This window comes from Argentina silus (genome assembly GCF_951799395.1).
Source record: "Argentina silus genome assembly, chromosome: 10".
NCBI lineage: Eukaryota > Metazoa > Chordata > Actinopteri > Argentiniformes > Argentinidae > Argentina > Argentina silus.
The window spans coordinates 3,285,974-3,299,210 of NC_139664.1; the positions used below are offsets into that span (position 1 = coordinate 3,285,974).

The 13,237-nt window shown below is 40.6% G+C and overlaps 2 protein-coding genes across 2 annotated transcripts in view; both read left to right on the forward strand.

Annotated features, from left to right (window-relative positions):
* Window positions 1-852: 852 nt before the first annotated feature.
* On the forward strand, window positions 853-6,965 carry LOC310810729 (cysteine-rich venom protein ophanin). The gene is made up of 8 exons (XM_083678577.1): window positions 853-875; window positions 1,351-1,447; window positions 3,816-3,916; window positions 4,177-4,267; window positions 4,676-4,818; window positions 5,199-5,284; window positions 5,572-5,654; window positions 5,835-6,965. Exons 2-8 carry the CDS (start codon window positions 1,384-1,386, stop codon window positions 5,975-5,977), a joined length of 711 nt encoding a protein of 236 aa, XP_083534703.1. The 5' UTR covers window positions 853-875; window positions 1,351-1,383; the 3' UTR covers window positions 5,978-6,965.
* A 1,072-nt stretch (window positions 6,966-8,037) lies between these two features.
* Window positions 8,038-13,237, forward strand: part of plcl2 (phospholipase C like 2) — a 34,625-nt gene continuing 29,425 nt past the window's right edge. Inside the window, 2 exon segments of the mRNA XM_083679497.1 lie at window positions 8,038-8,270; window positions 8,809-9,309. Coding sequence (XP_083535623.1) covers window positions 9,055-9,309 — 255 coding nt within the window. The 5' untranslated portion in view covers window positions 8,038-8,270; window positions 8,809-9,054.

The following is a 13,237-nucleotide window of genomic DNA, read 5'->3' on the forward strand; positions in this document are numbered from 1 at the left end:
GATATACTAGCAGCAATTATTGTAAACAAGCAAAATGTAACAAAACGGTATGTAAAGGCCAATGCTCCACCATGACACCAGATTTTAGAAAGATTATTCCTTGATTGCTACCGATTTATCATGGCCATTTAGCACTATTTTAAAGGTCAAATATACATACTGGACCTTTAAAGATAACGATCAAAGTCTACTTAACTGATATCAAACGTTGTACAATCAGTTACCAATTCATTCATTTGTTCAATTCTCAATGATATGTTATCTCATATTTAACCTCTGAGCACATATCCAAACACAATCCTTGAATATTTACTCAATTTACATAACAGGATTTGGCCATACACACAAAACTGTAATAGAAGTGGGTTCCTGAGACATGGGCCCCAGACACAAAGTTCGATCTTAATCCCTGAATGTAAACCCGCTAATTTAAGCAAACTCAAAAAGGATTATCCTAGCCATTACAGTATAGGGCCTCTGCTATGTATACAATAACCCATAGAAAATGTAGAAATAGTGTTCACAAATGAGGGTGTAAGCCATTAAAATCCATCAATGTTCATGTATGTACATTAGAGGCCCTTCTCCCTTCTATTTGCCGTGTTAGCATAAGCTAATGTGTTGGGGAGAAACTACACCCAAGGGCTTACAATTTCATATTTACTCCTGTCATGTGTTCTTAATGCTGGTTTGTCCACTTGTGATTGTTCTGCGCCTATTCTATAGTGCCAGCAACCTCTGCATCATTGGTAGTGAAAGAAAAACAATACATTATGAACCTATCAGGATGAGGAACATGACCTGCAGCGGGGCCTATAAAAGAGAGAGTGGGCAGCACCAGGAGTCACTCCTCCTGTTGAACACCTGTGACAAAGGTAAGCATCTGAGTCTTAGTCTTAGTCTCCCTATTTGCTGTTGTAGCATTCAATAACTTTGTAACTCAAATTTGGAATGTAACAAAGAATGCAACACATGCAATTGAAATGATGTGTTAAAATGCAGTAACTTTGACAAAGCTATCTCAATTAATGAATTCCTTTGATTAACTTCACATGGTTGGTGACAGAGGTGGAAAGGCCACTGCCTGACATATTCAAGTACTGACATATGCATAGAAATACTGTTACTTCAGTGAGATTTTACTCAAGTAAAAGTTATAGGAAACAACTCAAGTGGAGTAAAAAAAGTAGCATATCAAAAAGTACTGAAGTAGAAAGTAATTTGCGTTACTTGCAAAATTATTTGTCCAGATTTTGATTTGATTGACCCCGGTGCTATTAAATATGATATATATGCCATTTATAATGCTGTATGATGGTATCATCCTTGCCCCCCCCCCCCCCCCCCCAGATAGGTGCCTTCCTCTCCAGGATTTCAGGCACAATGTTTGCGTTCATGGTCTGCATCCTGGCAGTGCATAGGGTGTACTCTGCCTGCAATGTGGTGAGTATTGATTATCGAGGAATTGTACAGTACAACATTGAACCTATACGATTTAGATAATTATTAATTGAGACAAAGTACAAAACAATATACCGTAAGACATCATACATACACTGCATTATTACTCGGTGTTTGGTGTGTGGACCGGAGTAAGATTTGATGCAGATTTCACATCCCTAATTGTCCTTTTATTATTTTTTCTTTTGTTCCAACTCCTGCTGTTTCCATAGGCAAGTAAGTACTATGCTATCTACACGTAGGTTATTATTCATGTAGACTTACAGTACCACAATGTCAAAGAACACTTGTCAAAGAAAAGTTATTTAAGGGTAACAATGGGTGGAATAATTGATGACTGAAGGTTGAGGTATTACAGTCAATAGTTGTTCTGCTTTGTGGCTTTTGTGAGGTATTTACTTATGTATTTCAGCGAAGTCATTCTTGATAACTAGGGGCGTATCTAGGAATTGAATACATTTGCTCGGTCCTTTGCGATATTGGTAGCCAAAGCAAGAATACCACAGTAGATTTGTTTACACATATTTTCACTGTAAAGGAAAAAAAAAAGAAAAACGTAATATTGTCTGTAAATGCTCCTAAATGTGACGCCAAACCAAAGCACAGTAACTAACTGTAGCTTATATAATGTTCAATGGTAGCTACAGCCCTGCTAACAGCCTAAGTAAGACAAGTAATAGGCTATACGCACATCCAATATTGTAACGTCACAGGCTCATTAGCCTCGGGCTGGCTACTGTACCAATGTAAACTGTTATGCTCTAGTAAGTAGCCATCCATCTGCAACTTGTAGTCTACTCCTAACAAGTAAGGACACTTCTTGAGGTCTCCCGAATACTTTCAAAGTAATGACGACTTTTATGTCTAAAGAATCTTGATAACTTGCTTTTATTAATATATATGTAAAGGTAGCACCATGTGCACTCACTGGGCACTTATGAGCTTTCCAACTCTGAGAGTCTGATAACTACTAATAACATCGCCCTGATGCAGTAGAGACAAACAGAGAGCTCGCTGGTGAAGGCAGAGTGCATAATTGAGGGGACAATATTGGGGCTATAGAATTATTGAGAGGGCATCAAACCTAGTGCCCCCTGTACTTGGCGCCTGTAATTATGGTGCTTTTCCACGAGAGACCGGGTTCCACTCCTGACTTTTTGGGCCCAAGCACCAGCGTTTTTTTTTTGTTTTTTTTGGTGCATTGTGTTTCCATCACCCGGGTGATTCTGAGGACTTGGAGAGAATAAACTGTTGACATCTCATAAACCTGTCAAGTTTCACCTTCAAACCAGCATGACTACTCAAACAATCTGTCAGCAATTTTCATGCTTTTCTCCAGCACATTTCTAAGTAACATGACATTGAAAATAGCAAAGGAGTTGTGTGGTTGAATGCACAGCATTCATTTAGTTTTGGAAAGGATACAACAACTAGCACTGATTGTTCAGCCAGATGAACCGTTACATTTCCCATGAAATGAAAACAGGTATTACCTGCAGCTGAGCAAACTTAATAGTGCATATAAATGCTGCCAAACGTGACTCCAAACCAAAGTGACTAACAGTTTATATTGCGTGTGTAACATAACAATAACAGTCGTCCTATAGACTAGCCTAGACAAACAATGGGGGGGCGCAGTAGTCATCGCACACCTCCTCCCAAACCCTGCCCAAGTCCCCAAAAAGTCTAAAAAATTGCCCCAATGTCCCATGTCAGGCGAGGACAAAACAAACAAAACTAAGTGGCCGCTAAATACTGCAGCAGATCCGTAAAACACATTACATCTTCCTATTTGCAACCCTGTGAGAGATGACTCTCAATTACAGCAGGCAACACAGTTTCCTATTAAATCGTGCGCCAGTGGGGTTAACAAAAGGACAGCAGAGAGCTATGAAAGAACAACACTGAGAACACCCCTCGAGCCTTTGAAGCCACGATCGAAAAGATGTATTTAGATGTTTCTTCATGGGCCTGGCTGACAAATAGCTGTTTCTTAGCCTAGCAATAGCCTAGCTGACTAAATAGCTGTTTCTTAGCCTAGCAATAGCCTAGCTGACTAATAGCTGATTCTTAGCCTAGCAATAGCCTAGCTGACTAAGATAATTCTCAATACAAATGGCCATGCAGAAAACCTATTGTCAGCTCTAGTCCTGTGCGTGTTACATAAAAATAAAAACATTCACATTAGTGTATGCAATATTGTTGGAAGCGACATTACAGTTACATACAATTGTCTCAAAACACATTGAGGGCTAAAGCCTGAAGAGGCTGTGTCTAACAACGTTGATGCATCTATGTGTGTGTGTGTGTGTGTGTGTGTGTGTGTGTGTGTGTGTGTGTGTGTGTGTGTGTAGGCATTTGCACAGACACCACAGCAGTTCAGAATGAGATCCTTGACCAGCACAACACCTTCAGGAGAGGCGTGGAGCCGGCTGCTAGCAACATGCTGAAGATGGTACAGTATATACATATACTCTATCTATTTTTGTTTCAATCACCCAGGTGGATCAGCACACACACACACACACACACACACACACACACACACACACACACACAGCCATTTTGAGTTTGCGTTACCTAAAGACTAAAGACTACTTGTGTTACCTAAAGACTACACACACACACACACACACACACACACACACACACACACCATAGCCATGTTGCGTCTAACCTAAAGACTACAGCAGCGTATCTACCTCTCACCTGCAGAGCTGGAGCCAGGAGGCAGCCGACAGCGCTCAGGCATGGGTGAACCAATGTGAACTAAAACACGGCCCGCCCAGCACCCGCACCATCGCTGGTAGGCCACATATACATATAGAAGCTTTGTAATTCTCTCATTTTCTCTCTGCTTCTACTGATTTGCCTAGACTGTATACCTGAAGCAGCCTTGCAGGGATGTTTTGTTTCCGGTCAAAACTTGAGAAACTCAAGGAAAATGTTCTGCACTGGCCTCTGTACGACTGCAGCTAAAAGGACCTGCCATAAGTTGCCTTGTTGAATGAAGCCTAAATCATGAAGCCCAAGCTAAATGCCTAAGCATATAACAAATGATAGAAGTCAGGATGTGTTATCAGTATCACCAGAAGGCCGTATACACCTCTTAATCTATTGTATCTGATATCTTATCTTTGCGATTTCTTGTAAAATCATGACTTCAAGGAGACCAATTAACTAGCTTTTCCATTTGTGTTTCACTGATGAATAGGTTATGAATACGGAGAGAACCTGTTTTACTCATCTGCGGTTCATAGTTGGACTGACGTCGTTGACGCGTGGCACAAAGAGGTCAACCATTACCAGTATCCCAATGGATCTACCAATGGCCAAGAGATAGGTCACTACACACAGGTGTGCACTCTTGTATTCGTGTGTCACCTATCTGAGTAATTCCATAATACCAATATTCCAGTAAGATACAGTAATAATATTACAGTTATTTTATTGTAAGAGCATCACTGTAATGTTTCATTTCAATGTGAACCACCTAAAATCTCAGACATGCTAGTGCTTTCCAAGTTACAACAACAACAGCCTAACCTGCAGAATACCTTAAACTCAGTTGCTGCTAGTGTTTAATGCGTGCGAGATGTTTTAAACTGTAAGCTACAGTGACAGGTGTGTTCCATAGAGGTTAGGACTGGCTCTCAGTACGTTATATGATGCTTAACATGTGGAACTGCCATGCTACTGTAGCAGGGTGACATTGAGTTGCCTTTGCTTTGATGCAGGTGGTGTGGAGCACCTCTTACCAAATTGGCTGTGGAGTGTCTGTGTGTGGCACAACATACTTCTACGGCTGCCATTACTACAGAGCGTAAGTTGGTCCAATCATGTTCATTTGCACCGTCCATACCTGCCCACAGTTTTCTGAAAATATTACACGAACATGCGCATTTGACGTCCGCACAAGTGAAAACATTTGAATGCTTAAGCTCACCTCTAGTTCAGTTTGAAGGGACGGAAGGATGGGTAAAATGAATGGGTAAAATGTATGAACACTTCAAACACTTCATTTGACCCAAAGCACAGCTGAGAGATATCAAGGCACCCTATGTAGTGGCAAGTATCATCCAGTGATTATTTCAATGCTTTGGTTTACAGGGGAAACTTCAGGGGATATGCTCCTTACAAGGCTGGAGAAACATGTGGTGACTGTTCCAATGCCTGCGACAATAAGCTTTGCAGTAAGTGTCAGATCTCATGAAAATACACTTCTTTTTTTTTTTAAGACAAAGACTGTTCATTGGCCATGCAATCAATTCTCAATCTTAATTTGATTCAATGTGCAATATTCGCTAAATATATCTTTCAACTGTCAGGAGAATATTTATTGACCTCCCATTTTGTCTCTCACTTCATTTCAGCCAATGCTTGCCCCTACATTAACACGTACAGCAACTGTGCAGCCTTGAAAGAAGAGGCTGGCTGTACCAATGAATTTGTCGCCACCTGGTGTCCCGCCGCCTGTCAATGCGAAGACGAAATTATTCCAATAGGAAAGAAATAGAAACCAGCACCTCAAAATGGTACATTTAAAGATCTATGTAATGGGCATTCTCACTTTGAAGCGTCAGCTAGTTATTTTCTTGTCTGTGAGAAAAACAACCATATATACAACTTGTTAATGCCTCTATTCCAGAGTCAATTAACTAATAGATAATCTCTTCAAGCTTTGATAACACTGTAGGACTACCAGGTACATCTAACAAATTATTCTTAATGTGGGGGTAAAATAAGGTGTCTGAGCTTAATTTCTGTAAGTTGAAAGCATTGCGATGAGTTTTTTTTTTAACGGCTTCAGTGTCTCAATGGCTACATGACAAGTTCAGAACAGAACAAAAACAATGTTGATTAAGGAACAGGAAGATTTACACAGTTATCAACATTTTACAGCAAATTGTTACACTACATAGTAATAAGGTGATACCTCATGACTCATACACCTACTGTAGTACTGTATACAGACAAACTGTATGTCTGCTCCGAATGAATCCTGCTCTTAGTCAGCTTTTTTGTTGTTGAGCATCAGAAAGTGTGATTTAAGTGCAAGAGAGTTCTTATTTATGCAACCAGGTAAAAGAGACTGTATTACAAAGAGAAATGACAAATAGCTAAATATGTACAGCACTCAAGCTCATTTAAAGGGCCAATCTGTAGTTGAAACAACAAGAAAGCCGTTTTGGTAAACAGCTGAGGAATGGGGCTGGAGAAATGCAACCACTCTCTATTTCATACACACAGCTGTGGATGCAAGGACTGACCATCCAAGAGATAACAATTATAGTTTCAACATTTTTTGAAGCTATACAGTGTCCAATTGCATTGTTTATTGTTTTGCATTGTTTATAAGCAATGGAGTAAAACAAGTCTATATTTTGGGTGCTGATGAGGTAAGACAGTCTAAAAAACAGTCCAAAAGTTGATTGGTTGAAAGTACCAGTTACCAATAGGTCCTTTAAGTTATCAATAATTGCTCTATAAACACACAATGTATGCACATGCACACTTATTTTCCTTTTTCAAAGACTGGTGTTTAACTTTTCTACTATATCAAATAAATTATGAAATGCACTCTGTGTGTGGAATTACTTTGTGAAAAGCCCAAAGCCCAGGATATTCTGCTTTATTGTGATACAAATGTAACCAACAAAAGCCTCAGTAATCAGTCTACACCAGCAGATGCCTCTGTTGTACAGCATTAGGCCTAACCGGTAAGATATTATTAGTATTATAGCTACATCATCTTTGTTTTTGTCTCTTACCTTTACAACATCTTGGTAAAAGACTGGTCTATATATATATTTTTTTTTAAATAGCAGTTGATAGAAGTTTTGTTTCATCAGCAATAACAGGAAAAAAAACTTTTATTTTATGGCCCACTCTATTGGGGAATCTGAGAAAATACAGGGTTGAACTCACACAGACATGAGGTTGGTAGATGCCAATGCCAATTTCCAAGTGTAAGGAAATTGCAGGTACAAAAAGGTAAGATTAAACTTGAATAGGTGATGGTCATATACATAATATCAGCCGCAGATCTGCACTTGACAGAAACTTTTATACAATGATCAGAATGTTTAGTAGATTAAACAATCGTTGACAGACAAATAGGCCTACATGAAACCTACTTCCAGTTTTCATTACCATCAGGAGACATTAATGTGTTGTTGAACGTTGCCAATTTTTCATGACCTCTTTACTGAACAGATTGGGGTGAGTTATGTCAGGAGATTGAGCCACCACTCACAATTCATTGACAAAATTGATGGAATGATTTGATCTGAATGAAGTTGGTGTCAAAGGCAATAGAAGTGTTGATTTGTGATGTTTCAATCATCTGCGATACATGCAGTAGAGTAGCGTGAGTACAGTGAAATACTGGGCGGTCTGTCCAGGGGTTTGATTGACAGGCTGTTCATTGTCGCGCGCCAGTCCATGCACGAAAAAGATCCAATGAGGAAGCAAAACTTGTGTCGTTAGTTGTAGCTCGTGACATTTGTTGCAGCCTGTTTAAACTGCTGAAAGTAGTTAACCTTTTTACGTTATTTGCGGACTGGTGTTATGTACGACTAGCTCGTACTACTACACAAGCTATAGAGCTAGCTAGCTAATTAATTAGTTCACAGCAACTGGTGATGCATGCCATGAGAGTAGACAGTGCTTCACAGTGGGGTTGTGAGATTCGTTGTGTGGAGATGGAGCGTTCTGTTCGATAACTATAGTGATAACTATTTAGGTGTTCTTTCCCCAGTACAGCAGAATGGAACTATGTTCTTTTCAGCAGGACTGCATCAAATAAGGTAAATAGATTGCAGTGATACGATATGTGAAATGCATTAGCAGAATTTGGTATTTAGGCTATTAGCTAATTGGCTAACTACTGTAACGTTATTGGCAAGTTGCTGATGGTTGAGGCTAACGCAGACACGCTGTTTAGGCAGCCAATGATGTTGCTAACAAAGCTAGCTTGATTGCTGGGTGATCCGCTGGCGCTGCGTGATAACACACACGAATAATGCTAATAAATATAAGTTCACACATTCATTTGTTGAGGAATAGCTGTTCTAACTAGCTCAAATGCTCGCCAAAGTTTCATGATTAGCTGAGAGAAAATGTATTGCATCTGTAGCTAATGCAGGCATTATCTAGAAATGTCATTGTGCACAATGGAAATTCCATTGAAGCCAGTAACGTATGGTTCTATTTACATCACTACTAGTGAAATAATTTTACCTAATGCCATTTGTCAGCTCATGTTCGCTATTGAGTGGTTTAATCTGCTGTAGGTACATTTTAGTCTAGTTAGTTTGATGTCGAAATGTGTGATTTCTTTTCCAGAGGCAGAGCATAATGCAAGGAACAGGCTTCGCTGTTATATGCCCGTCAAATATGGTCCGAAAGATGATACGGAACGTTTTTCTGCAGATGTTATAATAAAGTAGTAAGCAAGCCAGGACATTTGAGGAACACACCATTGCAACTGAAACGCCTACCCAGCAGCTTGACAGCTACTAGGTCTGTGTGTGTGTGTTTGTGCGTGTGTGTGTGTGTGTGTGTGTGCGCGTGTGTGTGTGTGAAGTGCCTATGGCGGAGTTTGGGGAGAACGACGGCTTGTCTCCATCGAATCCTGGGGATACGGTGGCCGTGCCCAGTGATGAAACAGCCGGGAAGACGCAGTGCGAAGTATCGGTCTTGAACGGCGACTGTGGGATAACGCCAAGCATGGTTGGCTCAGGATCCATCGGTGTACCTGAGAACCTGGGGCTGGAAACTGCCAACAACACTTCTGTCGGATTGGATTCCAAATCAGGAATACCTCGCAGGAGCAGCATTATAAAGGTAAACCCATTATTTGCATATTAACATCGATTTGCAAGCACGTACAATAATTCGGCAAACTATGGCTACGTACAGTACGTTTCCTCCGATTTTCGTTTGCCTCTATACAATTGTTTTGTCATGCTATTTCTCAACCTCGCCCACCATAAACATATCAATCAATGTGTGAGGTGAAGGGTATTGAATGGGTCTTGTCTACATTCCAGCGTAGACGGATAATTAATTGTTATTTACCCTTCTGCTATATGTTTAACTTGTGTGTCACCAGCTCATGGGGCTGTGATATCTATTTTATTGGGGCACTGACAACGGGAGTGAGAGTAATTAGACTGAGATGATTCAGGCTTTGCCTTATTGAAAAGGCCAAAGTATCCCGTTGTACTGTGTTGTGAAACTGATATCAATGCGTTACTATAATAATACACACACACACACACACACACACACACATAAAGTCACAACTTATACTGGCAAACAAATTGACAGGATTTTTCTTTTTTTCTGTAGATTGAGGTTTTGATGTCAACTCACCCTCTCTATACTGTGATGGTTTACTGTGCTTTAATACAAGTATGCACTAATGCAATGATGGGTTCGTTTATATTGGTCTCATGTAAGCCCTTCTGTCTCGAGAGAGGCCCGTCCCCTTCAGTCAGCCTTTCTGTCGTGCCACCAAATAAAAGGTCTGTTGGAAAAATATCTTTTGAACACAAAAAAAACAACCTTATAAGAGGTCAGGTTTTTTCACATGTTCTTTTTTTGAATTGGGAACAGCAGAGCGAAGTCCTGTGGTTTTGTCAAGTCTATGGTTTTCAAATTAAATCTGGCGTTGTTGTTGCTGAGCATTGGGTTAGTAAGCAGTTCATCACATGAGAGACAGTGTTGTTTTTCTGTGCCACGGTCTCTCCCCTTTTCAGATCTCAAGTGCCCATTATGTTGCTCATTACAACCTCTCAGCCTTGTATTCAGTTGCATGTTTCTTCAGTGGTTTTGAAATATTGTGTGTGTGTGTGTGTGGGGGGTGGGGGTGGGGTGGGGGGGTGGGGTGTATCAGTTGGCCAAGGTATTACCCAACAAGTGATAGCCTGATTCATTATGTCCTCACATCGCCTGTGTTGCAAGGTTGTCAGTTTGACAACACATCTCCCCTAAAACTGAAGCACTAAACACACATCAAACCATAATTTTGTACACCTTCCACTCCAAGCCTTTCATATCATCAGTGTAAGCGCTTACGGATGACAGAGGGCCAGGCCTACGCTGAGACTGAAGATGCATCAGTTGTATAGATGTGTTGTTGTGGTGTTCGAGCAGCTACTTCCTGGACCTAGAACTAACACTAGGCTACACTTTGACATCCAAAAAGTCAAGTCAGTTCCTGATCATAATTAGATTTTGAGTTGTGGTATTTATTGACGCAGTGTGCCGATGTCCAACATGTTTCACGCCTTCTCCAAGCCAGGTTTTGTGGGCAGCACTTTCTTGGAAGGCCGTTGAACTTTGACAAGATTGATGGAAGTAATATTGACAATTCTGCCTTGTAAAGCAGTGTAAATCTCTGAGTAATCTCTCACCACACAAGGACCTCTCAGTTCCCAGCTCCACAGAGCAAAATGTATTTCATCTGTGATGGACACTTTTGTGGCTTATATCATGGTTGTCTCTCCTCTTCAGACTCAGCTTATTGAAAGGCATTGGGAAGCAACAAAATATTAATGTATTTCACGAACAAATGTCAGACCACCATGCATTTACTCTCTCAGTTCTTGACTGGTCGAGGAGGCCTGCTTTCGAGTAACATACTACATTGTCAAATCTCTCTTTGCCATTAAAACAAGATTGATGCACCTGTCTTGTTAAAGCCGACCGGTCCAGAGGTTTTCAAAAGGTACAACACTGCCAAAAGATCCAGTCAGCAAATCATCTTGTTTGGCTCACCGCCAATTTCCCAAATGCAATAAGATGATTGTCAGACTGCGCAATAAAAGCAGTCTCCACCAGCCATGACACGTTGGTATAATGCAACACAGGTCCATATGCCATCATTTTGAGCCATTTCTCAGATCGGAACAGCGTTGGGGAAAATGTCCAAATGAAATATGGCATGGTAAAAGCCTGACAGGTCGGAGCCAAAATGGACGGCAGGCCAAGATGGACAGCTCCCATAAGCAGCAGTTGGGGTCTGCCGCAGGTCACGCTGTAGTGTACAGTAGGTCTCCATGAAAGAGCCTGTTACAAACTGTTCGCCGTTACCCTGATGCCCACACCTCTCCACTGCCACTCATCATTGTAGCTTTGCAGAGGTGTCAGATCGAATGAAGAGTGATACCATTGTGCTTTTTTGGGACGAGAATTCATTGCACCCTACAAGGTTGAATTTATATGAAATATTTAAGCACCATGAATGAGTAGGCTGTCTCTCTATGCCCGTAAGCACACAAAAATAGTGTTGCTTTCCAACTTTATTATGGAGCACAAACCAGACTGACTACTCATCATCTCTTTTGATGGCATTTGCCAGGAATTTCGTCTGAAGACAATAAAAACATCGGAGAGTGCTGTGGCTGATATTTTAACTGAGATATAGTTTTATTATAACTGAATTTGACTGGAAATGGGTTTGACTGTTCAGCGTTGAAATTAGAATGTGGTTGTTTGAAAATAATACGTTATTTGACACTGAGACCTCCTCTGCTAATGCTGAACTGTTTTTTTCTGCAGTAATGACAGGATGTGGTCAGGACTGGAAGGACCACTTATTTTAGCAGTACACACACACACACACCACACACACCACACACACACACACATACAGACTGAAACTTCACTGCTGCTGTTGTATTGCATTGAGTCAAGGGAAGGTAGTTAGGGTCAGGTACAAGTCCTATGTGCGCAAATGTTGGTTGAAACGACGCAATAAATGCATGCAGTTTAAACCATTATGTTGCATACTGCTTGAGAGATGCTCATGTGCCTACCTTTGAATTATAGTACAGACTCGGCTCTGATGTCATAATCCTCCCTAACAATGGGCCTCATGCAGAAACGTTCTCTTGAATGTCTAATATTTTCTCTTGACTTTCTGCTAAGAGAAAAAATAATAGAAGTCAACTCCAGATGCACCAAAACTTCTTCACCATCCAAATCTGCTCTTACCCAGGTGTGCTGAATGATGAATCCCACTTGATCGTACATTGGAGGCGCGTGGCTGATTGTTTGTTATTAGCATAGGTAACGCCCCCTGAACACCATATAAGGGCAGGTGTTGTGCCGTGTTCAAATACTCTGGCACATGCCCAAGATGGCACCCAAAAAAGGCTGTAAGAAGAATCACTTCAGCAGTTGTGAAATCGACGTACTGTTAAATAAACTTAAACAAAGTAAACGTGTGATTTTCCAGAGCGTCGGTACTGGCGTCAGTACAGGAAAATCAAAAACCCAGCAATGGCACAACATTTGTGATGCTGTAAATGCTGCGTCAGCAGAGGGACGCAGAGTAACTGAAATGAAAAGAAAATGGTTTAGATCTGTGCGATCTCTAAAAATGCGTTCTCTGCGTAAGGCCTGGACGGAGAGTATGTAAGCTATTCAGAAGCTGAACGCACGCAATATCATCCAAGGGTTTTTATAGTTCTTAATTGGGATCAATGGACCAATAGTATTTCTTTAGCCCACAAATGTAATAATCCAATCATTATAATTAGGTTAAAACATATGATCATCTAAATTTGATTATATGATATTCATGAGTTTTTATATGTTCCTCAAATTTAAAATGTACGTCTCCTTGCGTTGGACAAGGGTAAGGGTTAGGGACTGTGAAAATTAGATTATTTTTTTCTTATCTTGGTAAGTGCTCTCGACCACTCATAAAATGTTCTCTTACCTAAGAGCAAAAATAAGAAAACATTGGTGAATCCCAGAAATC